The following is a 26,444-nucleotide window of genomic DNA, read 5'->3' as shown; positions in this document are numbered from 1 at the left end:
AATTTTTATATTTGGGAAATTATGCGAGTTTTAATTTAATTTGAAAAACTCCGTAAACTTTAACGTATTCTAGTATTACAGCGTCTACCCTCATGATGCAAATCTTACGAAATACATGTCAATCATAATTTTTGTAAAATCTCAAAATCACATTTATCGAAGACAGTTCGCAATTACATATGTCATGTATATGTCTGTATGAGAAGAACGATGGCAGTTTGATCGGAGCAATGACTTCGGACATTCCGCGATATCGATTTATCTCCTCCAGTTGTCATACAGTCGTTATTCGTAATCTCATTATGAGAACTTTCCGTTCTGATTGTATACTGATCTTATTTCAATTTTCATGCTCAACTGTTTGGTATTTCTTGATTAGATAAGCGAAATGCAAAAAACTTTGAAATACTTTGATTAATTAAAACGCGTATGCTTTTCTCGAATCAATCATTGATTAATTAAGCAGTTATTATCTATGAATTTTTATTTTTATTATTACTTAAACATAACATTATATTCAATATTTTTTATCTCTTATTATTTTTTATTTATTATTGTTATACCATTAATTGCTATGTATTTATTTTCGCCAATATTTAAATTCGTGTTGGCGAAGTAGTTTAATGGCGTTTTATATCCACATAGCTAGATCTGGTATGTGACAACAGCTGGTGGCCTTCCACGTCGACGACTTTCTTCTATGTGGGCAGTCTCTTCGGCAACGTCGTCTTCGGATGGATTGCCGACAAATGGGGCAGAAGAACGGCCGTCTTCGCCATCCTGTTCCTCGAGGTGCCATTCTCCATCGCCACGAGCTTCAGTCCGAATTACGTGATCTATACCGCGCTGAGGACTGTGAATGGTCTCTTTTTTCCTGCCATTTATCAGATACCTTTTATACTTGGTACGTTGATCGCACGTAAAAAAATATACAATACAAAAATTCGAGAAATATTTATGATCCACATTGGACAATCTCTAATTTGCGACAAAATTTGAGACAAACTTGTAGAGAAAATTTATTTTTTAATTTTATATAATACAAAAAATATACATAAACAAAGAAATAAAATACATATCCACATGAAATAGATATCAAGATATACTTGTATTCGGATGCATAAAATTATCGATAGATTTATGTCTTGAATTTGTTTTCTCGCGAATTCAAGATTGCTTAAAAACAGAAAGAGAAGAGAGAATCAGAAAGATTACAACATCTTTCTTCTTGTAAATAGAAGATCGACAAAATGACACTTGTCTACGATAATTTCGTTGCAGCTCTCGAACTGATGGGACCAAGATACCGAACATTTGCCGGGATGGTAATCAGTATGTTCTTCGCTACGGCAATGTCTCTTTTGGCGTTGCTGGTAAGTATCCTTGCTCATAAAATGTAAAAAAAAAAAAAAAAATAAACAACGTACAACAATGTTTCATGGAAAAAATCTTGACGTTGGGACTCACTCGCATGATCGCGCGAGGCGACAGCTCGTGCACAATAAACTTAACACGAGGGTGCAACGCGGATCATTTTGCAAGCGATTTATCAGCGTGCATCATATGATATGAGCGTATGCAAATGCGAATGATTCGCCGCATGCAAATAGAAACATTCAGATGTCCCCAAAGCGATGCGCGTGAGAGAGAGATAAATAAATTCGGAATAATATTTTTATGCCAAATTGCTCTTAGCTGTAAATTTAACAAAAGTTATATTATTATATTTTATTGAAAATTAAATTTATATTATATTATATATATATTAAAATTATATTTTATATATTAAATTTATATATTAAATATATTAAATTTTATATATTAAATATATTAAATTATATATATTAAAATTATATTATATAAGAAATTATGTGTTAAGAAAATATACGTGATGAAATTCGGAAAAATTTGTAAAAGAAAAGATAAGAAAAAATTATTATTTTCTTTCGCTGGTATATGCTTTTATTTTTTCTTTCCGTCAGGGTTATTTGTTAAGGCACTGGTACTCATTATCGTTAGCCACATCGGTGCCTTTCATTCTTCTCTTCAGTTATTATTGGATCATCCCGGAGTCACCGCGGTGGCTTCTCAGTAAGAACAGAATAGACGAAGCGGAAGTAATCGTCCAGCATATGGCAAAGGTCAACGGCAAAACGGTGCCTACGAACTTTCTCAGAAAAATGGAGGTAATTTTGTTTGATCTTTAATTATTATAATATATCTTTCTCCGATTAGTTCTCATAATATATATAAATAATATATTTTTTCATTCTTTGAATATAATCGAGAGAATTATATGAAATTTAGCGATCATTATTTGTAGGTAGAAATATTAAAAAGGCAGGGAATATCGTGTAACGGTAAGAACTCCAACGATGGCAGCATCGACGTGGAGGGCGAGAACAGATCGCCACCGTCGTCCGCGACACCCATGGACCTGATTAGGAATCCAAACATCAGAAAAAAGTTCTTTATTCTCGCTTTCGATTGGGTGGCGAACGCGGTGGTATACAACGGATTATCCTACAACACGACCAATCTAGGTGTCTCCGATTACCTGGCTTTCTTTATCGGTAAAAGCTCCATTCTTCTCTCTCGCTCTTGGCTCGAACATCATAAATTTCATGATTTTATATCATCCGAAATATATGAGATTTTTTTATGCTTATTTTCTGTAGGCGGTATCGTAGAGATTCCATCGTACTTTATTACGTGGTACGCAATGGACAGATTGGGCAGACGATGGGTATTATGCATGACCATGATGCTGGGTGGACTCGCTTGCGTGTCATGTATGTTCGTGCCCGAAGGTATTACTTTGTCGATTCATCTCTTACTCTGATTGAAATCTTATGAATCTCGATAAACAAAAAAGTAATTTTCTCGCTCAAACAATTCTATCTCGAATCATTATTTTTTTTCTTTTTTATATATTCATACACTTTTAATTATTTATTTTATCAAATTATGATGAATATCTGTAAAAAATGAAAATGAATGATGACACATAAATGTATAATGTGTGATGCTATTTCCGCGCGTTGCTCATCTCCGTACTATTTGATTATCTTCGCGGAATTGAATAAAAATATTAAGCCGAATCGCGCACTTCTGCGTCACGGCGGCCTCAAACGTCATTAGCTTATTAAATTCGTCATGATATTGTCACACTCACACACGTTCGATATGAGCGGGAATTACCGTCGTGTCGACGTCACAACGTTTATGAATAAACGTTCGACCTGCTTATAAATTAGTTATTATCCGCACGCATAACTTCTCTTATTATAAAAATCAACGAAATGTGAATTTCAAATTCTTATCTCAAAAAGAGAGTCGACGAAAAAATTTAAGGCAATGAAATATGCAGCTCCCTGGATCAAGAGATTCAGGGAATATATAATTTATATACTACACGATCTTTGTCGCAGCAGACGCGGTTTGGGTGACCGTAAGCCTGGCGATGATCGGAAAATTCGGCATCGCTGCGTCCTTCGCCGTCTTCTACGTCTTCGTCGGTGAACTACTGCCGACCGTACTAAGGTCTCAGGCGATGGGCATAGCTTCTTTCATCGCCGGCATCGGCCTCCTCACCTTTCCCTACATCGTTCATTTGGCGGAATACTCGAGAGTCTTACCCCTAATCGTGATGGGCTCGTTGAGTGTTGCCGGCGCCCTTACTTCTGTATTCCTGCCGGAGACGCTCAACATTCACCTGCCGCAGACGATCGAGGAGGGTGAGCAGTTCGGGGCTGATTTCAAATTGTGGTCCTGTCCGACGTTACCAAGGTTAGTAATTCCGATGATGAAAACATGACGGAAGAGAAAACAGAATTTTTGTTTTAAAGAAAAAAATTTTTTCGGAATGATTTTAGCGTAATTAAAATTATGTAATTATTTTATCTTACCAAATAATATGATAAATATCATAGCTAGTTTTATTCTATTAATGATTTCTTTCATGTTTATTAATTAACCAAGCTGATGTTGGCGCTTCAGAAAAAGCTCCAGCAAATCCGAGTCCGTGCCGTTGAAGTATCTGGTGAACGGCGGACCGGGTAGTCGTTCGTCTACCTCGAAGGTCGCGTCGCAGGAAGTCGCGACTACATCGGAGAGCGAGAAGCCAACTGACCTGCAGTCTTCGAAGGAAGAAGAGGCGAAGAACTTAAACGTATCCAAGGAAGAGGAGCTGACGAACATCGAGACGGTTGTCGGGTCGAAAACATTTAGCGCGATAGTGGAAGTGCACATGTGCCCTCGCAATAAACCGAGAGAAAGAGAGAAAGAGAGAGAGACAATCTTATAAATTGATTCTCTTTACAAACATTGTGTTATATGATTATCAGTATAGACACACGCACGTTGTATTTATTTTTCCATTTATTATAATGTACTTCCATTGTAAAACCTGCCTGAGTTTGTCGACAACACTGGCACGGCTTGATCCTTGCCTCTTTTTCTGTGCTGCAAGAGAGTGTACTGTTGTCGTGATGTATGCGTGTGCGTGATTGAGGATCAGTGCCGTGAGAACTTTAAAGCGTAACGCCTATACTTTTTTATGTTTTTGATTAGATGTGGATTTTGCATTTTGTCCTTACGTTATTAAACAAGAGAGTCTTGTTGTGATTTCAATTAGTTTAAATAAAATATCTTAATATCTATATCGATGCGGGGACTTTGACGAGATCATTTGAGAAAAACCTTGCCAACCCGTGCATGATCCACATTTTACAAACATTATAGCTCAAATTCTGAAATAGAATACATTATATATATCGTCGATTTGCAATGTTGTGACAAGTAGAAAACTACACAGGCGGCCAGATAGTCGCCAAGGAGAATCTAGCATTCACCTGTTTTTGTTTGAATGACATCTTAGGCAAGTCCGTAATATCCTCGTTCCTCATCCTTGAATTTTTTAACTTTTACCGCGAACATCAAGGAGATTGTCGTTGAATCCCGTGCAGTTACTTTGTCCTAACATTTTAATATTCGATACAAAATGCGTGAAATTGTTCATCTTCAAGCCGGTCAATGCGGCAATCAAATTGGTGCCAAGGTTAGTAAAAAAATAAAACATGCGATAATGGCACGATTTCAAAAATTTACTGAAATATTTTTATTATTTATCGCATTTAGATATTCATTCTTTTAAATATTTGTTAAAAGATACATATTAAAGATTCAAAATTAATTTTTGGAAATAATCAATGTACCGATTAAAAAAAAAAAAAAACAGGCTTAATTTATTAAATATACACAATCTCTATGATCATTTCTTAGTAAACTTATCTTTTTATTTTATTATTTATTGCTTATATTTTTCTCGATTTATTTTTCTTGTGTAATATTACTTGATCTGGCATTTAATTATTTCTAACAATTTGTATAGTTTTGGGAGGTGATCTCAGATGAGCACGGCATCGATCCTACAGGCACCTATCACGGGGATTCGGATCTTCAGTTGGAGCGAATCAATGTTTATTATAACGAAGCCTCCGGACCAAAATATGTACCGCGCGCGATTCTGGTAGATCTCGAACCCGGCACGATGGACTCCGTGCGTTCGGGGTCTTTTGGACAAATATTCCGACCAGACAATTTCGTGTTTGGGCAGTCGGGAGCCGGCAATAACTGGGCCAAAGGTCACTATACCGAGGGCGCCGAGCTGGTCGATTCGGTGCTCGACGTGGTGAGAAAGGAGGCGGAAAGCTGCGATTGTCTTCAAGGTTTTCAGTTAACACATTCGCTGGGAGGTGGTACCGGATCCGGAATGGGCACTCTGCTCATCACGAAGATCCGAGAGGAATATCCGGATAGGATCATGAGCACCTTCTCCGTCGTACCCTCTCCGAAAGTCTCCGATACTGTTGTAGAACCCTACAACGCCACCCTGTCGGTTCATCAACTGGTGGAGAACACGGATCAAGCTTATTGCATCGACAACGAAGCGCTCTACGACATTTGCTTCCGTACTTTGAAACTGACTACACCTACATACGGTGATCTGAATCATCTCGTATCTGCTACCATGTCCGGCGTGACAACCTGTCTAAGGTTTGTTGTATAAAAATTATTAAATTGTTTGTCATAAATAAATATAAAAAAATCCAGTGTATTTGCGAGTGTCGATTTTAATGCGATTTCTGCTGTAACCTCGACCAAACAATGCTTTTCAGAAACTATCGCAATATAAATAAATATAAATGACGTGTATAAATTGATAAGCAAATAAATATTTATTTTAATTAATCATAGATTTCCCGGTCAATTGAACGCCGATTTGAGAAAGCTTGCGGTGAATATGGTGCCGTTTCCTCGACTGCACTTCTTCATGCCAGGTTTCGCTCCCCTCACATCCCGAGGAAGCCAACAGTATCGAGCTCTCCGTGCCGGAGCTCACCCAGCAGATGTTCGACGCCAAGAACATGATGGCTGCTTGCAATCCACGTCACGGACGTTATCTCACCGTGGCTGCCGTGTTCCGTGGCAGAATGTCGATGAAGGAGGTCGACGAGCAGATGCTCAACATCCAGAATAAAAACAGCTCGTTCTTCGTCGAGTGGATACCGAACAATGTGAAGACGGCGGTGTGCGATATCCCGCCTCGTGGCCTTAAGATGTCCGCCACTTTCATCGGCAACTCCACAGCCATACAGGAACTATTCAAGAGAATCTCAGAACAATTCACGGCGATGTTCAGGAGGAAGGCCTTCCTCCACTGGTATACCGGCGAAGGCATGGATGAATTGGAATTCAACGAGGCGGAATCGAACATGAACGATCTAGTATCGGAGTATCAGCAATATCAAGACGCGACAGTTGAGGATGATGTAATAGAGGGAGAAATGGAGGAGTAGGAGAAAGAGGAAAGCTCAATGCGGACTTTTTTGACGATTCTTTCTTTTGTATCTGTTACTTTTGCTTTTTTTTTACTAACATTTTACAGCATTTTGTATGTCGTTTATGTACACGCATTTTGAGAAGAGATTTCGACCATTTGTACTGTTTTCGTGAAGTTTACAATAAATAATACGTTGTGGCAGAAACATGGAATTAGTTTCATGGCCGCAAATTAATTAACGACTTTTTCTAAGCACGCTATATTCCGATCGTTTAGAAATCACACGAATTATTTCTCGCGCTGTCAACAGTAACATCTGTTAATGACATTGTTCGTATAGCGTGATAAATATACGCGTCTCTTATAAGACGATTGTTCGCAGGCTTTTAGAGACGCGATTCTCGTTATCGAACTTTATATCGTCCTTCTGGCCAACTGACATTGATGAAGCCAAGGCCTCGGCAAAAATTGGCGATCGCGCATTATCTCATCGGTGCCCCGCGAGGGCAAACACTTTATTATTGCGTGCAATAACTACGTAAGCTGTTCTGAACTGCGACAAGCAAAGATGCTGGACGAATTCAGTGCATCCGCGCGTCGATTTTAATGAATTTCTGTTGCAACATCTAGTTAATAATGTTTTCGAGAAATTATAGCAATATAATATAATATTATGATTGCATCAGATAATAAATATTATAAAAGTGATTGCGGAAATGATTTGACAGATCGCGCGTTGTGTGATTAAAAAAAAGATTGTGTAGTGTAAGACAAATTGAAAGACAGTAAGATTTTATCCCAAAAATGAAAGATATTATTATAAAAATAATTATTAAAAAGAAATAAAGATAAAAATTATTAAAAAGAAAAATATAATTAAAAAAGATAAATGATGCTATTTTTAGCTTCTAATTGTTTTGCATTCGATATTTGCGAACGATATTTAATTCGATAACATTATCGATACTAAGATAGTGTAGCGTTTAGTTTGCACAATATTGAAATTTTGTATATAATTATGTTTAGTCGTATTGTAAAACTAGAAACAAAAATGTAGTTGTTCGGATTAAAAGAATCAATTCTTTGATTCATATTTCAAAATTATCCAGTTAATATATTCACAATGAGAGAAATTGTGCACATACAAATAGGGCATTGCGGTAACCGTGTTGGAAAAGCGGTGATCATATTAACCTGTTTTACATCCTGAAACACACACTATATCTTTTATATTGTAATGTGTAAATATAACATATATTCCATTTTTTGTAAAGAATGATTTTATAATAAATATTATCTTTCTCTTTGAAGAGAACACACACATACACACACTAAATTTCTATAAAATATATTTATTAAATTAATAGAAATTAATTCTTTAATAATTATATAACAAAACGTAATAATAAATATATAAAATTAATATATATATATATATATATAAATTTTTAGTTTTGGGAAGTAATAACAACCGAGCATGGATTGGATCAGAATGGCAGATTCTATCCAAATACTTCTGAACTACAAAAGCAACGTATTGATGTGTACTTTGCAGAAGGTGCAGGTATTAATATTACACGCAACTGTAATATGTATTTCCTATTTGAAAAGCTAATTTATACAATAATAATTACATGTATTAATCGTTCCCTCGGAATAGATAACAGAATAGTCGATATATGTGACTTTATTTGTCACAAAAGAGATCGTTATAAAGCGATTATCGCGTCAGATACAGAATTATTGTGGCGGTTGCTTCCTTTTTTTTGTAGATGAAAGATACGTGCCCAGAGCTGTACTGATTGATTTCGATTGCAGAAATACACACAACACATTATCTGAATCGCTATTTAAGCCCGACAATGTAGTGTGCGGCGATACCCAGACTTTTAATAATTGGGCCAAAGGTTATTACACCGCAGGAGCCAATGTCTTGGAAGAAGCCTTGAATATCGTGCGAACGGAAGTCGAGGCCTGCGATTCGGTTCAAGGTTGAAAGTTCAATAGCCTCGACTATTGTTCGAAGAATTTGATATTGCTTAAGCGGTTAAGAAAATCAACGCATCTTATTTACTACTAAAACTTTTCAGATTATCAAACTGATTAAAGTGAGAGGGACAGAGAAAAGAGAATAAAATTATTAATTACTATTATTATTAAACTGTTATTATTAACTCTCTCTCTTTCTCAATTTTATTATTTTTATCATAAACGTTTAAATCATGTATTACTTTTTTTATTGCTTGGAGTAACGTTTTTGCTCTGTAAATTAGTAAAAAAAAAATTAATAATTATATACGGGATTAACAAAGGTATACAGTTTGTGCACGCTGTGAGCGGTGGTGCTGGATCAGGCATGGGCAGTTTGTTGGCCCAATACGTAATGGAGGAATATCCCAATAGAATTCTGAAATCTTACACATTGATGTCATCATCACAGGATTTCATAGTAACGCAAGCTTATAACGCGGTATTAACGATTCCCTACTTGATCGATTACATCCACGAGGTCTTTTGCATCAATAACGATGCCGCCAGGCGCATTTGCTCCGACAAATTGAAAGTCATAGATAGAGATTTCAACAAGATAAATCATTTAATTTCGCTCTGCATGTCAGGAATCACAGCGTGTTTAAGGTAGAAATGACGGCATATTTAAGAATTTTACCATTTAATTAAATGTAAAATATAAAACTTTAATATTATTAAGCTTTTAATATTGCAGCGTATTAACAAAAAAATATTTTTTATAAGAGAATTGTCATTTTTTACGTTTGGAAAATTCAAAAAAGATTTTTATTCACTTTGTATTATTTGTTTGTTTATAGATTTCCAGGTCAGTTAAATGCAGGCCTCAGAAAGCTTTTAGTGAACATGGTGCCGTTCCCACAATTGCACTTTTTCGTGCCTGGATACGTACCTCTAATCCCTTATCATAAGCGTGTTTATGAAAAAATTACGGTTAAAACATTGATTCGAAATATGTTCGAAAGTGAAAGCATGTTCATCAATTGCGATCCTAGAAAAGGAAAATTTCTTACGGCCGCTGCTATTTTCAGAGGCAGAATCTCAACTAAGGTATCCATTAATAAAAATTAAAAGTGTAAAATAAAATATTTCATATTTTGATATTTTTTAAATAATATAAAATCATAAGAGACGGTAAAGAGTTTTATATATATATATATAAGATAAAAAGATATTTTAAAATTTTGACACGACTTAACTCTTCTTTTTTAGGAAGTGGACGAGAACATAAATCGCTTACAAAATCAGTACAGTTCGCATTACGTCGAATGGATTCCGCATAATATTAAAACTGCAATATACGACATAGCAACGTATAATACGAAAATATCTGCTACTTCGCTGTCAAATACGACTGCGATTCAAGAAGTGTTTACGACATTGCTCAATGAATTCCAAGAAATGTTCAAAAGTAAGGCGTTTCTCCATCCTTATATCTCCGAAGGTCTGGAGGAATCTGATTTCTTGGAAGCTCAGAATAGTTTGTCATCTCTCATCTCTGAATATCAACAATATCAGAATGCAGTAGCTAGCACGGTTTTCGTCGAAGAGTTTAAACCATATGTTAGAGACTGAACCGAATCTGACGTTGTAAGTATATTTACATATGTATGTATTAAATCAGCCAAGAAAGAATTACATGAATTAATTATTGTATGAATGCACACATTCTCTTTTTAATAATATCAAAAATGTTTTCTATCGTAAAAAATCAAGGTTTCGTAATTTTATTTGTTGTCTACTTGTAAATGCATATAAAATGTATTAAAATATAAGGAAACTAATATAGTGCAGTTAACGTGAAATGATATATTACAAAAGAAAAATTATAAAAAATTTAATCTTAAATTGAAGAATTTTTTTACTATATAAAGAAAAATTTAAATTCCATTATTTCAAGATTTTCATTTATGATAAAAGCATGATTTTTCAAGGATTTTTATTACAATTCAATTCATGTTACATTTATCCAAGCAACATATTAAGATTTTTATAATTATCACTAATAGAGCTGAATATAATATAGGCGTAATTAATAATTATTCTTTAATTTATTCTTTGCCGCAATTATATCATTTACCTTCAATTACTAATCCTCATAAATATATATCATATATATTCATATATATAAATATCATGGTATCACAATATCGTATAAAAATCATTTCAATCACCTATATTACATTCACTTCATCAATTACAAAGCGTATCATATATAAAAGTATCAAAAGGCGGTTTCTCGCAAGCGCACAATCGGTCATTCCGCAAGTTTCTACGATAACGGGACAAGAAAAGCTGAAGATAGAATCAGAAAAAGAGAGCAGCATCGCGTTGTTTTCAATTTTCCTGCTCGCAAGTTTCGAAATCATCGGCGCACTCTTCTGCTTCAAAGTCCTCCTCCGCTGTGGCTTCCTGATACTGCTGGTATTCGGATACCAGATCATTCATGTTCGATTCGGCTTCGGTGAACTCCATTTCGTCCATGCCTTCACCGGTATACCAGTGAAGGAAGGCTTTCCTTCTGAACATCGCCGTGAATTGCTCAGAGATCCTTTTGAATAGCTCTTGAATAGCGGTGGTATTGCCGATGAAAGTCGACGACATTTTCAAGCCCTTCGGTGGGATGTCGCAGACGGCGGTCTTCACATTGTTCGGTATCCACTCGACAAAGTATGAGCTGTTTTTGTTCTGTACGCTGAGCATTTGCTCGTCCACCTCCTTCATCGACATTCTGCCGCGGAAGACAGCCGCCACAGTGAGATATCGGCCGTGACGAGGATCGCAGGCCGCCATCATGTTCTTCGCGTCAAACATTTGCTGGGTGAGCTCTGGCACGGAAAGTGCCGAGTACTGTTGCATGGACCTGGACGTCAGAGGCGCAAAGCCCGGCATGAAGAAGTGCAAGCGTGGGAAGGGTACCATATTCACCGCGAGCTTTCTAAGATCGGCATTCAACTGTCCGGGGAACCTGAGAAAAAATGTTCAATCAATTGTAATCTATTCGGCGTAAATTATAAGTTAACATACTTTTATTTGAAATTAAAATGGAATCTGTATAGGTCATATAATAATTTAAGAAATTTTATTTTTTCTCTAAATTCGATTATTGACTTTGTAGATTTTTTATACCTGAGACAAGTCGTCACTCCGGACATAGTGAGCGAGACCAGGTGATTGAGGTCGTTGTAACTCGGATTGGAAACCTTGAGAGTGCGGAAACAGATGTCGTATAAGGCCTCGTTATCGATGCAATAAGTTTCGTCGGTGTTTTCCACCAATTGATGCACCGACAGAGTCGCGTTGTATGGTTCGACGACAGTATCAGACACTTTAGGCGACGGCATCACCGAGTAAGTGTTCATAATCCGATCAGGATATTCCTCGCGGATCTTGGAGATCAGCAGGGTGCCCATTCCAGATCCGGTGCCGCCTCCCAGCGAGTGAGTGAGTTGAAAACCTTGAAGACAATCGCAGTTCTCGCACTCCTTTCGCACCACGTCGAGAACAGAGTCGACCAACTCGGCACCCTCGGTGTAATGGCCCTTCGCCCAATTGTTACCGGCACCGGACTGCCCAAACACAAAGTTGTCCGGTCTAAAGAGCTTCCCGTAAGCGCCAGATCGTACGGCGTCCATCGTTCCTGGCTCCAGATCCAGCAGGATCGCGCGTGGCACGTATTTTCCTCCATTCGTGGATGTCGCAACTAATAAGATGAGGAAAACGGAGAATGAAAATCAGTAACACAAATATTATACTTACTTATTAAAATATTATAAAAAAAGCAAAAAATAAAAAAATGTTTAAAATAAAAACAGGATAATATATATATAATGCTATCTAAAAAAAATCTTTAAATTATTTCAATTATTGAATACATACATAGATATGAAAGATAAAACGTATGAAATGTCAATGAATGTATTCAATAGACGCCGTATGACTCATGAATGATAGAAGACGTCAAAGCTATCATATTAATTAGTCGCTATTGTCATTCTACCAAAAATTCGTAACGGCTATAGTGGTCGACGGAAATGCGTGCCTGTATCGTTTGCAAATGAGTATCGGGATATGCTGTCAAAGGAATGAAGATCCGTGTTATGTGATTTAATTAGCATCACAATAAAAAGGATTCTAATTTTAACTTAAGATACTTAATGAAATATGCATTCACTTCTAATTAATTGCTAATAAGACTATTATAGACTCTATAACGGCTCTAAGAGTATATAAATCAAAAATATAGAAAAATTAAAAAAAGATATGTAAGAATGAAAGATATAAGCTTTTCTGTGTATTTGAGTCTATTTATATCGAATAATTTACGCCAGTAACGTTCCACGTTAATTGAGCTGTTTTAAACGTGCGAGAGCACGTACCATGTTACGTTCTTGGAAATAATTATATTTTATGGCGAGAAGAAATGCATGAGAAGTCCTGAAATCGTGTTGCAGCCGCAATCTATAAGCCTAAGTCTCCGACCACACAAAGCGGCTATTTTCAGCGTAAATGCGTGTCCCGACGCTCCTCCTCATCCATCGGCGAGACACGCGCTTTTCTACCTTTCTCGTTATTGCTATTTTTGACGCGAGGGTAGAATCCGCGCAGAGGAGAAAGAGGGAGAAGTCATCTCCATTGGAAATATCTCACCAATGGATCGAGAAATCTGTCTCCTCACTTGTGAATACGATTTCTTTGTACTTTTATAATACGCAAATGCCACTTTGTTATATATCATATCTTTTTTTTATCAACTTACATAGACGTTAGAAATTATTGTTTATTGGAAATATTTAATAATGTGTTTTTTTTTTTTTTAAATGTAATTGCTATTTGTGTGTATGGATATGCTTAAACAAAACTACGTAAAAAAATTAAATTAATTGCAATTAAATTAACCAGTTCTAGGCAATTCTATGTTTTTCTTCTATTACATTCTTAAAATTTCTAGACTGATCGTCTTATTTGTACAAACAATCTTTCACTGAGAAGCCAGGTGCATCAAGTAATTCAATCCCATTAACATAAGTATCATATGTGTTTGTATGTCATGTCTATATACTTGCATTGAAGATATTGAAGAAAGCATTATATATATATATATATATATATATATATATATATATATATATATAAAATATTGACAAATTATATAATTATATAAAAAATATAATTTTCTTAAAAAACTTGCAAATTTATTGCATATATAGAAAACTAATTTTCTAACATATAATAACAATATTTCAATAATAAGTTAAATTCCAATTAAATTGCATTTAAGATTGAAGAATATATGAATAATATTTAATACATGTCCTTACCAGACGCCTCATTATAATACACGGAGATTCGTTCGAGCTGCAGATCGCTGTCCCCGTGATAAATGCCTGATTGGTCGATACCGTGCTCCTCAGAAATGACTTCCCAGAACTGCAACGTGATGTATTAACATTATGCTACATGAGTCAATTGCTCAAACAGTTCGCTTATTTCTAGGAATATTTAGTAATCAGAGAAAGTAATCGTGTGTAAAATTAGCTGGAGGAGAAGGGAGGGTATCCTCTTATCATTTCCTAAATAAAACTTGTTCTGGAGAGTTTATTCTATGCTGCGCTTTTCGCTAAACTCTCGAGCCACTCGACGTGTCGAATGAAGGGCGGCTTCCCATCGAGCACGTTACCCTAAAACTCCCGGGCCGCGATGTGACAGAGGGGGATAACACGCGCGACATCCAAAAATAGGGATGCACGGAATTAACGCGACCCCTGCGGCCCCCCTGGCTCATGTCCACCCTCCGCTAAACTTTTTTCTCTCTCCACATATATTTGTCTTGTCTTTACTATTTTCTCTTGCTATTAATAGCAAAGCGAGTCGTCGAGGCGGCAGCCACGGCGAAATGCGTCCCTCTGATAATTCTAACTGCATCCTGGTGTATCCTCGCTGCACTCATTATCGTACGGAATAAAAATTAATCTAATCATATAAATCATAATCATCTCTCATTTTTTTTTCACAAACATTCAAAGTAGAATATTTATATCATTATTGAAATATCATTTCGCAGATCTCTATTGTACAAGAAATATATGTATGTATTGCCACATTTATTAAAAAACCAAATATAAAAAATTATATTTCATAGGCTTTTAAATATAATATATATTTGCTTAAATCTTTCTTTCGTAAACAAATGATACAAAACTGTAATATAATTATTGAGGAATGTTTAGCCAATTCTCTACAAGATTTTTGCAAATCTTGGATAGTTATTTCAATTACTCAAACAACGTCGTATATATAATCTCGTTTAAACATTCCATAATCTCACAGAAACTTCGTTCTTACTTCCTGCAATCTTTAAACTCTTTCGAGCGGAAAATAATACCGCGGAAGCTATAGTGGATCATATCTAGAACAAAGTGAAGGGACGATGCTCTTCAAGATAGACGGTCGTTTGTTGAAAATAATGCGCATTCGATTGTGAAAATTGATTTTCTGCGAATTAATTCACTAACGAGAGATTGCACCTTCCTAGCATTTCTTCTTCATTTTGTTAATCAATTAATTTTCAGATTTTGAATGACAGAAAAAATTGTTGTGGCATATATATATTGCAGATTGTATGTGATAGTGATAATTATTCATAATTTATAAAAAAAGCATAATCAATATATAATAGATATATTTTTTAATATAAGATTCTTTAATTAATTAGTAAACGTATTGCTTTTTTATCACTTCAGTGTAATTTTTAATTATAATATTTCTCATTTTGAAATATTTTGCCACTAAATCTAAATATTTTACTACGTTACTGATAAAAATATTTCTGACTCATTGAGTCAGGTACCGTCACGGTATAACATGTATCATTTCGCGATAAGTAATATCGCGTAAGAAAGACCCTAATTCGTAAGAAAGCTATACAAAAACCTGATAAGATATCACTCATCGAAGATAAAACACGATAAAGCAAAAAGTTTATTTTAGCAAAATGCAGTTAAATCTTTACGACAGTTTTCAAATTGTATTGTTGCCAAATATTGTATTATTTGCCCAATTTTTCAATATTTATTAAAATAAAATATTGTACATAAAAAATTATAAAAAATAATAACAAAAATATGTGGGAATAAAATATTCCCAAATAATGAACACACAATTAGAGTATAAATTAACAATTAATTATCATACAAAGTAATTGATCATTAATGCAAAAATATAATTTTTTAATATTACGCACAATTGATGTAATCGAATATCAAATATCGCGAATCCCCATGTTGTCACGCCTATGAACACGATCAATGGATTAACGAATTTGAAGTGCTTCTCTCATGATAACACTTTACAATGTTTCCGATAACGTATCTGACTCAACACAATAAAAATAATTCACACTAACATTCATTTTCAATTATAGATATAGTATATAATATTTAATTTGCTTCAACAAACAACTTATTTAAAAATCGCGTGTAAAAGTAATTTTTTTTTTTTTAATCAATATTTCACGTTGAGAATAATTTACTAGATTTTTTTCAAATAACTAATTTAATTCCAAAAGATAAATCTTGAGACGACCGATTCCACACATTTTCACGCCAATGCATAATGAAGACGATTACTGCAGAATTTTAAGTGCTCTCTAAGTACGCTAAGTAAGCTCGTCTCGTTTCCTGCCCCCGTCCCTCATGTTCGCTAGCACGATTAAAACTTGGGTCACTTTACGCACTTTGACCATACAAGATAGAAGGGGAAATCTCAATAGCGAGACGAGCAAAGCTCTTTAAATTCCATCTCGTTGTGCGCCGCCTTATCTTCGACTTAATTATAGCCGCAGTCAAACGACATCACCGAGAAAGAGATTGTACTTAATTTTTTTTTTTTTCGGAACAACGCTTGCGTATTTCTGCTGATTATTTTCCGCCGAATTTATTGATTATGACAAGAAAGAGAGAGACCAGAGAAATTTACAAGATAGCTCAAGTTCTTGGAATTATATTTTTATTCTTACTAATCGTTTTAGATTAAATATTCACTTCACAATTATTGTGTTTTTTATGATTAAAATAATATATGTATTAAAAAAAGAAAAAAATAAACGCATTTTTTGACAGAAATAATTCTTTGAAAATAATAGAATAAAAAAAATTTTCGATTTTTAGTATAATTTTAATAAGATAAATGTAATAAAATAGAAAAGAGAGTTTGAGGAGCACAGCTCTTCTGGAACTCACGACGAAAATGCCCTGAGCGACTTAGGATCGATATTTCGAAGACGGTGAGTCACAATACCCGGCTTGTTCACGCTTTAATTGACTGTCTGTCGTCTCCGCACGCGACATAAAGCAGGTTTACGGTTAATTTCCGGCACCGCATATCTTCGCAAACAAATAAATTATTCTTGTCCTATCGCAATGCTCTTCTGCAACTCTCCACACCCTGTTGAATATACTTGAATATATCGCGACTTCTGTTCATGCCTCTTAGCTTTCGATATTAATGTTACATTTTTTAGCCATACTTTCGTTTGGAATTATTGTATCAATTTATTAATTTGTCGACATTTTGTTTTAATAAAATACTTTCTTTTAAAGCTAGATAAAAATTGAGAAACAATATATTAAAATTTTTTCTAGAAAATCTGCTAAAAAATAAAACGTCATTCTAGTGCGTATAAATAATTTTTAAAATAGTTAAAAACATGGAACATTAAAAAATTTCTTCCTAAATGAATGCAATTTCTTGTCAAATTTGCCGAGAAGAAATCAACTTTGAATTTATAATTTATAATTCAAATAAACATGCAGTGATTTTACTTTTACATTTTAAACGCTGACTCGAAAGGATCCTAAGAAAAGACATCTCTTTTTAGTGATTAACCATCGACCTACCTTCGCGCCGATTTGGTTGCCGCATTGTCCAGCCTGCAGATGCACGATCTCCCTCATCCTGCTTTTCTTTCAGCGCGGAAAAACGGTGCGCGTGACGACTAAGAACAGCTGATTTCTTCCTGATCCTCCCGTATCCTACACCGTGGTTGCGGCTCGATACTGTGCCGGTCTGCTGTGACGTGCGTGCTCGATGCGTCGAAATGGAATGCGTATCTGTGCGTAGCGTGTGCAGCTGAGTGCAACCGAGGCGAGGTGTGCAACCGGCCGTCGCGAGTCGAGTCTGCGAATGGATGACGAGCCGGACGAGGGAAACGCACTCGTGTCGGCCTCCTGAACTCCACTCTCCCGAAGCGGAGCTACGGCGCTTGGCGATGATGGGGTTTAAGCCTAAGAGAGGAGCGGGGAAAGGAGAATTCGTCGTCCTGACGGAGAGAGAAGGAAAGGAGAACGAAAGAGAAAAAGAGGAGGGAGGAGAGGGGGGGAAGGGGGAGGGAGAGGAAGAAGCGAGAGGAGGAAAAACGACGGGGCTGGTTTTCGCATCCGGGGTTATACTCCGAAAAGGGTTGTGTAAACCCTCGGCGATATACAAATCTGTATTCCGAAGTACGTTCTTCCAGTCCGTTTATTTCTCTTCTCTCTATGAATAGGTACGCCGCGCAAAGCTTCTGATCATCAGAGCGAGTAATTATTTCTTTTCTTTTATCTGCAGCATCAACATTCCTGAGCGCAAAATTGGTTCTTGGAATATAATGCGAATTAATTACTGCTGCGAGATTACACCAGAAATCGTAAATTATATATAGTTAGTATGGGGTAGTAATATTTTTGCGCCAGTGTATAATATTATTGATTGTGACGGTACGATTACTCTTTATATCGAATTACCTTGAAGCTCATTCACCGGAACTGTAACAGGAGATAGATTTTTTTGGAAAGTGCACACTTCCTTCTGGTTGTGAATACAAGCGAAGGTATCACGTTTAACGGGAAGCGTTTCGGTCATATGAATTCTGGGGCAACGCTTGCATGCTGTTAATGTCTGCAAATTATAATCGACAATGGCATTTAAACGTCAGGATGTAACAAATATTACTGATCAATATATTTTTAATTACATTAATTTTCTACAATTTAGTCGTTTTTGCCCGATTTTCAGGCAAGAATTGAAAATATTTTTTAAGTTTCTTTAGAGATTGTTAAGAATAAAGAAAAAAAATATTATATCTTTAAAATTTATATTAAAAATTTTATACATATATAATTTATTTAATATAAATAAATTTTTTTAAAAACGTTTTTATACGAATTAAAGTAAATTTTTTAAATATAATAATTAATAGATAATAATTAAATATGCCCGGGAAAGTGTGTAAATAATATTTTACAATCTACTCTCTCTAACATTAAACACACACACATACATTCTTATTAAAACCTTAATAGTTAGTCGTTTCAAGTATAATTATTATCCATATAACGCACGGAACACAGTCATATGGTTGCATGCCACGAATTCTTAAAGCAGGATGTCGCTCTAAAAAAAAAAACGTTGAGAGTGCACGGACGAAGCAAGATGCTGGAAGTCTTTATCTGTGAATCACTCTCTTAAAGCGACACTCTACGAGCTTTCCACCGTCCTCGTCGAAAACGATAATAATCGAGACGATAGTCGCGCATCCCGTCTCCAGCTGCGCGCCGCGCTCCTTCATGGTCTCCCGCTGTTGTAAAAAGCTTCCGTCTATTATTCTAACGTCTTTTCTCGCTTCCCGTTAACATCCGCGTCATTGACACGGTGACACGCGATCATCGTGCGCATTCAGAAAGAAAGAAGTTTGATAAATGCCGGTTTTTGTGAAACAGAACAATGCAGTTTGAGATCAGTTTTCCTCTCTCTCTCTCTTTTCCTTTGTCAACATATACTTAATTAAGTAAAATTAATAATTAAATCAAAATGAAGTGACTTTATATCTAATACAGTATATTAATTTTCCAATTTATTTTTTAAAAAGAAATACTAAAATATTTTCTTTATATATTATATTATATCATTCTAATGGAATCGCGTCCGTAGCTTCTTTCTCTAAATATGGAAGTAACTGTGCCTGATAATAATAACTATTAATCACCGTCGTCGCGCGCTTGTTCTATTTAAAATTAACCCGCATGTGCACCCAACTTGTTATGCACCAAAGATTAAACCTGCACTTTCCTGAATACATTTCAATTTAACATCGAAATCTTTGAAATAGAACAACTTATATAGAAGAGAATGTTGTGAAATTAATAAATAAAGGAGATAACTACGAAAGAAGTCGGTATTTGGCACACTAAACAGAAAATGATGCTTATCTCTTGTTCTTTTTTTCTTTCAATCAGCTAGGTATGTAGGACGTGCGCACATTTTGTTGTTGCGTGCGGCGCCTGGCGATGGATCGAATTCGCAAGACGAGACGGTCAACACACAGCGGGGACGATGAGTCATGTTTTTTTTTTCTACTAAGGTCAATGTCTGCGTTTTATCAAAGGCGAACGACCAAACCATGTCCGGTAATTGCGCATGCACACGAGCGCGCAATTTCAACTTTATAATTAATATATTCTAATAATTCATAAATATTTATATATCAATAATAATTTTATAATTACATATATTGCACATTAATTTTATTCATATATCTGATTTTATATTATTATATTATTATTATATGAATTAATTACAAAAGTTGCTTCGTATGGATATTAATGTCGCGACGCACAAGTTAAAAATCGCCGAATTAATCATAAAATAACCAAAGTATTGAAAATCCAAAGTCTGTCTTTCGTGAGAAAAGAATATTACGCGGATCAAAGGTTAATTGCGCAAAATTAGGGAGACAAGATAAAGCAATAATCTCGGTGGAAAGGAGACATTTGTTATTAAGCGGAAGTGCAGGGTCATACGTAGGCCACAATTATTTCCGACTCGAGTTTCTTGCATGCTGACCGGCCGGCCAGTTTCTCAAACGAAACAATGTGTCGTAGCTCTTTGTGTGTTCGTCTCTTTGAAGCACGTAACGATTCGGCGCGAAACCGAAATCTCGCGTCCGGTCAATCTTTAATTCCGGTTTAACTGTACTTCATTAATCCGTTAGCTCACTAGCCGGAGCTATGCGCTCAACATTCTTTCATAATCGTGCCGCATTGTATTACGTTGTTATAACGTTATGATGCAAAATGCTGCATAGAGAAAACCTGAGAGCGGTCATCTCCCAGATTTAAAACTTGTATTTGAGACCTTTCTATGTCCGCATAAAATCTTGAATTACGTAGCCACATAACATGTTATCTACTGAGAAGTTCATAGTTGATGTCTTCTTTCTATCGAGATTATTGATTTACCTCATCTTCATAATTAACTTTTGATCCACATAATTTTTCGTAAATGATGATCCTTAGATTTTCAAACGTACTTCGGTTATTTTATGATTAGTTATCTCCTTTATGTTTTGCGTTATGTTTACAAAATACAGATAATTTAAAATTGCAATTGTTTCATCTTGCAAATTTGTTTTTGCTAAAGCGTATTAAGAGAAAATCATCCTGTTAAAGTCAATCTGATATGCAAAAATTTATTATATAATTATATACATAACGTTTGAGTAGAAGAGATTTGTTTTTAACAAGCACAAAATTGTCTACCTATGTACATTTTTGTAATATAATACAAAAATAAAGTCTGTCGGTTTTAAGTTATAATACTAATCAGAATCAGACTCACTGGAATCACTTTCACTATCGTCTATTTCCTGATGAGCGCAGTATCTATTCGTATTTACAAAGAGCTCTTCATCGTCACATGTAGTATAATTCGTTGTTATCGATTGTCCGTTTCTTTTTGGATCTTCATCGAATTCCGGTGGCCAACAATTCTGTGCACGATACGATTTTATGTGATCCTGAAAACGTATATATTTATACATTAAAAATAATAAGATAGTATCTTTTTAAATCTTTGCAATAGGATTTTAATTTGACCTTTTTGATTATTTTATTGATATAATTTATATAATTTTATTAATATTTAAATCAGAAATTTTTTTGTAAAATGATAGAAGAAACCATGAAAATAGTTATAAGACGATAAATTACTTTTGTGAGTATCTTGACAATTTCGCCCTTAACCTTTTTCCCTTCCTTGATTGGCTCGATAACAATATAGTCACCTCTCTTTACCCAGATATTCTGTCTGAATTTGGTAGGCATCGAGACGATGAATTGCTCTCCGGAGGGAGTAACAACTTCGTGAAGATTATGGCCGCGGGCTTGAACGATTCGTACGATGGTTTGCGAATCCGTGGGAAGGCTCATATCTTCAAATTCTTGGAAAACGTATTTACGTTTCGTCGCTATAGAAGATGACATTGTGCTCTGTAAAAAACTAAATTTAAAAAATACCATAAATTTTAATTTTTTTTCTCTCCTCCATTAACTTTTTTTTATTTAAAACATCATTTTTCGCATTCTCTCAACATCGTAATACAAAATTGATTTCGTAATTTCCGTAATTTAAATAGCTTTATGAGATTTTGGCAATTTTTCGATGGTTGAATCCTCTGTTGGTTTAAGTTTACGATTTTTCACATCATGCCACCAGCCTAAAGAGCCACCAGATTTTTCCAAGGCGGCCCACACGTCTAAATTCTCGCCGGGCGATACTTCATATCCATTCTCCAAACCATGAGGATTCGACGGAGTCTTGCAATCGTGAGCGGACTCTTTGCGAAGAACAGTATCGACTTCCACGGCAGTAAAAAACGCCACCGACATTGGCAGATCTTTCATGCCAAGTCGAGAGGCGCAGAATGATCTCGTCAACAAGTTGGTAACGTGCATTGCTAGCGCGGCGTTGTACTTGTACCTAGATGGGACTAGATATCTCACTTCATCATGAAACGACAAGCAAAATCTCGCGTTATCTCTCATCAACCATCTCATGCAGACTAACATCAGATGAAGAAAGTCCACCGCGCCGCTCTGCACAACCCAATTAATTTTGGTGGGCAAGAACTTATCGTCGTCGTCGGTATTGGTGATCTCCAGGGCGCGACTCAATCTGGCGTTGAGAAACGGTGTGACTGGATGTTTACTGCCAGCAATCTGTTCCAACCGATTGAACATGGCCGATTCCGAGCCGTCTATCCATTCGGACTTTTGGAACATATCTTGCAACGTTTTTCCGTGCAACTGTGATATCTTATATGCCTGATAAAATGTGTAAGGCTTATCTTCCAGATCATCATTAACAAATTCAGTCTTTAATCGAAACACCTTTTTACCCTTGGTCAAGGCGAACATCTTGCGCGATTTAGAAGCGGCTTCGGCATCGGTCATGGATGGATTGAATTGTTTCAGCAATCGCTCGGCGAATTTCTGACCGGCGCCGTAGATCCGTGCGTAGTTGATGACTTTGGCGTGGTCGCGTGAGATGCCGATAGCCTCGGCAGTGACACTGTGCATATCTGTGCCATTGGATTTAGTACCAATCAGAGTCATCCAGCCGAAAGGCGTTGCCCCGTGAATACTTTTATAGTGCGCGTCTCCAATGATTGAGGCAATCCATAATTCTTGGCTGTCTACATCAGCGCCAACAATATTATATCCTGGTGGCGCTTGAACCATGCATCTCAACTCAGAACCGATTCGTTCGATATGTGCATTTGATGCTGTCATCCACGTGGGTTCCACGGCACGTCGCGTTAAAGTACCGGAAACAACTACTTGAGGTATTATCGCGCCGTAACGTGTATGTTTCTTGATCCTCTTGACGTTACTAGGCAGAGAATGGTCATCTAACCATATCACCAATTGCGACATGATTCTATCGCAATTGTTTCGCCAATAAGACAACATACGAGCGATTTTCAGTACTTCCGCAGCACTGATGTCCAAACCAGCGAGTACATTCTCGGAAAATTTATTGAGAAAATCCTTGGCGAGCGGATTTCCGACGTTGTGACCAACACCATCTTTGTGGTAGCTTGAAGAAATAGCAACAGTTATCGATGTCGACGTTGCACCACATGCCAGTACCCTTATATACCTTATCATCCGGCCCGTTCTGCTTTTTTTTCTTAAATCGCCAGAATTCCGTTTTGTGAAGATCGTTTTGTACGTCTGTCTTCAAAGTGGACATTGCATCTTCGGATGTGTCCCTAAATCTGTTGGATGTTGGCAAAGGGCAGTGCGCTAAAAGACTTTTTAATGGTAGTGTAGTCTCAACATCGGGATCATCATTATAAGGCACCAAAATTCCCCAACCATGTTCTTTTATGTAATGTAATGGATATTTTTCCCATGTCAGATTTAACAGTTTTGGAACTACTTGCATAGAGGTGCTTATTTTTTGTGGACCTGGCATCCAATCTTTGTCGTTTGGTTTAGAACAGAGTTTTCTATACCAGGCTGGATATCCTGGCATATGGGGCATTTTGGCAGGTAACAGATGCCTAGTCTCCTCTAAATAAGCAAATTCCTTTGCCAAAAGATCCTCCTCTTCGTCTTCGTCATCTGATAAATATCTCTTATTGTCTGACTGTTCTTTCATATTTTCTTTTGTCTCTACAAGTTCTACTTTTCTTGGAGACACTTTATTCTTTAGCTTAATTTTTTGCGTACTCCAATCTTGATCCCACATCCATAAATCTTGTTTATATCTTTCGTCATGCATGAGCTGGCAAATGGCGTCCGCTCTCTTAGCGAGAGTAAACTTTGCTTCGTAATTTAGATCGTCAAAAGTAGATTCTGATTCCTCTAGGTATCTCTGCCAATTAGAATTCACTGGTAAGTATGCAGAACCGAGTTCTAACATTCCAGCTAGAGTAACTGGATGAGGAAATCTTTCTTGAAAAAGCGGAAATAAATTACGTAGAACATTGTGAGTGGCAACCACGTCAGAGGCGCAATAAGTCATCAACATATCAAAATTAGTTTTAACATCTTTGATAGTACCTTTGACAAATATGTCTCTCGACTCCTTACTTATCTCATAGCCACAATACAGCTTGTGCACTTCTATCAAGCTGTTTAGCGATGTGTTGGATTGCCAGCTATCCTTTTCTAAATCCATTTTTTTAGATAATAATAACGATCTTTGATAGCTATTGAGACCGCTGACACATATATGTAATGACATAGTATCAAGAAAACGACTTCCTGTACAATTCATCCAATATTGCTCTTTAATTCTGCATCTGTCATATGACACATTGTGACCTACAATAATCTTTGGTTTCTTCTGATGTTGATTCAATTTGTGTCCATGTTCTTCTCTACTACTTTCCATAGGAATAAGCATATTTGGCGTGAACAATTGCGTGTCAAACATCTGACTGATATCTTGTGCCAAAGAATTTGATACCCAGCTATACCAAGCTTTATTACTGACTGCTGTGGCAAGAGTAGGCAAAGGACCCTGTTTCATGCAAACTTCAACGTCAAAGACTACTCCATCCTCCAATGGATAATCTACACTTTCTGCTCTACCATCTACTGTATATCTGGTCCAGCCTTCTTTGAAGAGCCATTTTTTTGGCATCTTAGGAATGTCCTTTATAATTTCATTCATGATTTTTAGATATGGCTTAACCTGCGCTCTTCCAATGTTGTAAAAATGTTCTTCTATATCTTTTCCTTCCAAAATTGGTAGCTTTAAATTTATATCCGGCAACCTGGTTGCACCCTCTACATTTATACCATATGTGTTTAAATTTTCTTTAATGCTATTAATTTCCTCTTCAGAGAGACATTCTTGTTTATTATCCTTTTTGAATAATTGTTCATGCAACAATTTGGGCAGCATTTGCATATTAATTTCATTAACTCTGACAGTATCCTTTCTTAAATCAGTATCTGTATCAACATATGTGCTATTTTCTGATTTTTTAAATTCCTGGGCATCATTTTGGATTGATCGTTGATGTGACGATTCAGTCATTTGCATGTTTACATCATGAGTTTTCAATTTTAAACTTACTCTCTTATCCACTTTCTTATCCAATTCTTTTAAAACCTGCACATTGATATTTGATTTGTTTGATGCCTCTTCAAATAATTTGCAAAAACCCGCCTCGAAATTTTCGGGTATTGCAGGTGTATTATAAATACAGTTCAATGCAGGTTGTGCGGCAATTTTAGAGGTTGGATTTTCCTGGTGGAATTCCACATGTCGTACAGTTTTTAGACGCACTTTTTTCCATTGACTCTTCTTGGAAATTCGTATATCGTCCTGCACTTTTGTGCATTTATGCCGAATGCAAATATTAATCAAACGAATCTTCAACCGCATTTTATCGTCTCAAATTTCTTCCTTTGAATACCTCGCGGCTAATAAAACACGAAGCACATGTTTCAGTAAACTTCGAAATCGCGTGCATTATAAAGCGATATTTTGCTAACAATTTCAATAAAAAATTAAAACGACATCTTACCTGACGATATTAAATGAAGCAAACTCTGTTTGGTATCACGGAATTATTCAATAATTCAATAAACTGTTTAAAAACCTTCAAATCTTTGTTTTCAAACAGACAAAAAGAATCCTAAGTAAGCCTGAAAAAAATCTGTAAGTCAAGTTAGCATTACATAGGATGCTTTCCATACGTATAGCAGCGCCATTATATTCACTTTTAAGACTTAGA

The 26,444-nt window shown here is 35.9% G+C and overlaps 5 protein-coding genes and 1 pseudogene across 13 annotated transcripts in view; 3 read left to right on the top strand and 3 right to left on the bottom strand.

Moving 5' to 3' along the window:
• LOC126851032 (organic cation transporter 1-like) overlaps positions 1-4,667 on the top strand; it is a 54,690-nt gene extending 50,023 nt beyond the window's left edge. For all 5 annotated transcript variants that reach the window (XM_050594591.1, XM_050594586.1, XM_050594590.1 and 2 more), the window contains exons 4-10: positions 646-904; positions 1,282-1,373; positions 1,983-2,186; positions 2,324-2,573; positions 2,679-2,810; positions 3,435-3,789; positions 4,000-4,667. In XM_050594591.1, the coding sequence (XP_050450548.1) occupies positions 646-904; positions 1,282-1,373; positions 1,983-2,186; positions 2,324-2,573; positions 2,679-2,810; positions 3,435-3,789; positions 4,000-4,306 (1,599 nt within the window). In that variant the 3' untranslated portion in view covers positions 4,307-4,667. The remainder of the gene's footprint in view (positions 1-645; positions 905-1,281; positions 1,374-1,982; positions 2,187-2,323; positions 2,574-2,678; positions 2,811-3,434; positions 3,790-3,999) is intronic.
• Positions 4,668-4,791: 124 nt separating this feature from the next.
• LOC126851052 (tubulin beta-4B chain-like) lies at positions 4,792-7,079 on the top strand (annotated as a pseudogene).
• Positions 7,080-7,212: 133 nt separating this feature from the next.
• On the top strand, positions 7,213-10,665 carry LOC126851062 (tubulin beta-3 chain-like). 2 transcript variants are annotated; one of them, XM_050594640.1, is made up of 5 exons: positions 7,213-7,629; positions 8,297-8,835; positions 9,157-9,481; positions 9,673-9,922; positions 10,085-10,665. In XM_050594640.1, exons 3-5 carry the CDS (start codon positions 9,201-9,203, stop codon positions 10,445-10,447), a joined length of 894 nt encoding a protein of 297 aa, XP_050450597.1. In that variant the 5' UTR covers positions 7,213-7,629; positions 8,297-8,835; positions 9,157-9,200; the 3' UTR covers positions 10,448-10,665. The 2 variants fall into 2 exon arrangements, with proteins under 2 accessions (XP_050450597.1, XP_050450598.1); XM_050594641.1 differs by lacking the exon at positions 7,213-7,629 and having other exon boundaries at positions 8,306-8,408; positions 8,617-8,835.
• A 129-nt stretch (positions 10,666-10,794) lies between these two features.
• Positions 10,795-18,052, bottom strand: LOC126851050 (tubulin beta chain-like). Its single transcript, XM_050594613.1, has 4 exons — positions 17,770-18,052; positions 14,194-14,302; positions 12,002-12,575; positions 10,795-11,840 (listed from the first exon to the last, which is right to left on the bottom strand). Exons 1-4 carry the CDS (start codon positions 17,824-17,826, stop codon positions 11,210-11,212), a joined length of 1,371 nt encoding a protein of 456 aa, XP_050450570.1. The 5' UTR covers positions 17,827-18,052; the 3' UTR covers positions 10,795-11,209.
• Positions 18,053-18,245: 193 nt separating this feature from the next.
• LOC126851077 (probable RNA-binding protein EIF1AD) lies at positions 18,246-26,372 on the bottom strand. 4 transcript variants are annotated; one of them, XR_007687629.1, is made up of 4 exons: positions 21,898-22,358; positions 21,527-21,704; positions 18,655-18,808; positions 18,246-18,535 (listed from the first exon to the last, which is right to left on the bottom strand). XR_007687629.1 is itself a non-coding variant. In XM_050594678.1 (4 exons), the coding sequence occupies exons 2-4, from the start codon at positions 22,168-22,170 to the stop codon at positions 18,750-18,752; spliced, it is 510 nt and encodes a 169-aa protein (XP_050450635.1). In that variant the 5' UTR covers positions 22,171-22,186; positions 26,235-26,372; the 3' UTR covers positions 18,246-18,749. The 4 variants fall into 4 exon arrangements, 2 of the variants coding, with proteins under 2 accessions (XP_050450635.1, XP_050450634.1); XR_007687631.1 differs by having other exon boundaries at positions 18,246-18,489; XM_050594678.1 differs by adding an exon at positions 26,235-26,372 and having other exon boundaries at positions 18,246-18,808; positions 21,898-22,186.
• Positions 22,315-26,356, bottom strand: LOC126851019 (DNA polymerase subunit gamma-1, mitochondrial). The gene is given in 3 exon segments (XM_050594554.1): positions 22,315-23,782; positions 23,784-26,130; positions 26,235-26,356. Coding segments are annotated over 2 exon segments (3,777 nt in total). The 5' UTR covers positions 26,093-26,130; positions 26,235-26,356.
• Positions 26,373-26,444: the final 72 nt, after the last annotated feature.

Source organism: Cataglyphis hispanica, chromosome 7, assembly GCF_021464435.1.
Source record: "Cataglyphis hispanica isolate Lineage 1 chromosome 7, ULB_Chis1_1.0, whole genome shotgun sequence".
Classification (NCBI taxonomy): Eukaryota; Metazoa; Arthropoda; class Insecta; order Hymenoptera; family Formicidae; genus Cataglyphis; species Cataglyphis hispanica.
This window is presented reverse-complemented; position numbering and strand designations above follow the sequence as displayed.

Coding starts and splice junctions, on each gene's coding strand:
- LOC126851062 (XM_050594640.1), top strand. CDS start 9,201: ATGGGCAGTTTGTTGGCCCAATACGTAATGGAGGAATATCCCAATAGA. Junction 9,482..9,672: donor GGAATCACAGCGTGTTTAAG/GTAGAAATGACG, acceptor GTTTGTTTATAG/ATTTCCAGGTCAGTTAAATG. Junction 9,923..10,084: donor GAGGCAGAATCTCAACTAAG/GTATCCATTAAT, acceptor CTTCTTTTTTAG/GAAGTGGACGAGAACATAAA.
- LOC126851077 (XM_050594677.1), bottom strand. CDS start 22,206: ATGGTATTTTTTAAATTTAGTTTTTTACAGAGCACAATGTCATCTTCT. Junction 21,705..21,897: donor TTGTCAAGATACTCACAAAA/GTAATTTATCGT, acceptor ATACGTTTTCAG/GATCACATAAAATCGTATCG. Junction 18,809..21,526: donor CGATAGTGAAAGTGATTCCA/GTGAGTCTGATT, acceptor TATAATTTGCAG/ACATTAACAGCATGCAAGCG.
- LOC126851050 (XM_050594613.1), bottom strand. CDS start 17,826: ATGAGGGAGATCGTGCATCTGCAGGCTGGACAATGCGGCAACCAAATC. Junction 12,576..14,193: donor GTATTATAATGAGGCGTCTG/GTAAGGACATGT, acceptor TCATCTTATTAG/TTGCGACATCCACGAATGGA. Junction 11,841..12,001: donor GGAGTGACGACTTGTCTCAG/GTATAAAAAATC, acceptor ATTTTTTCTCAG/GTTCCCCGGACAGTTGAATG.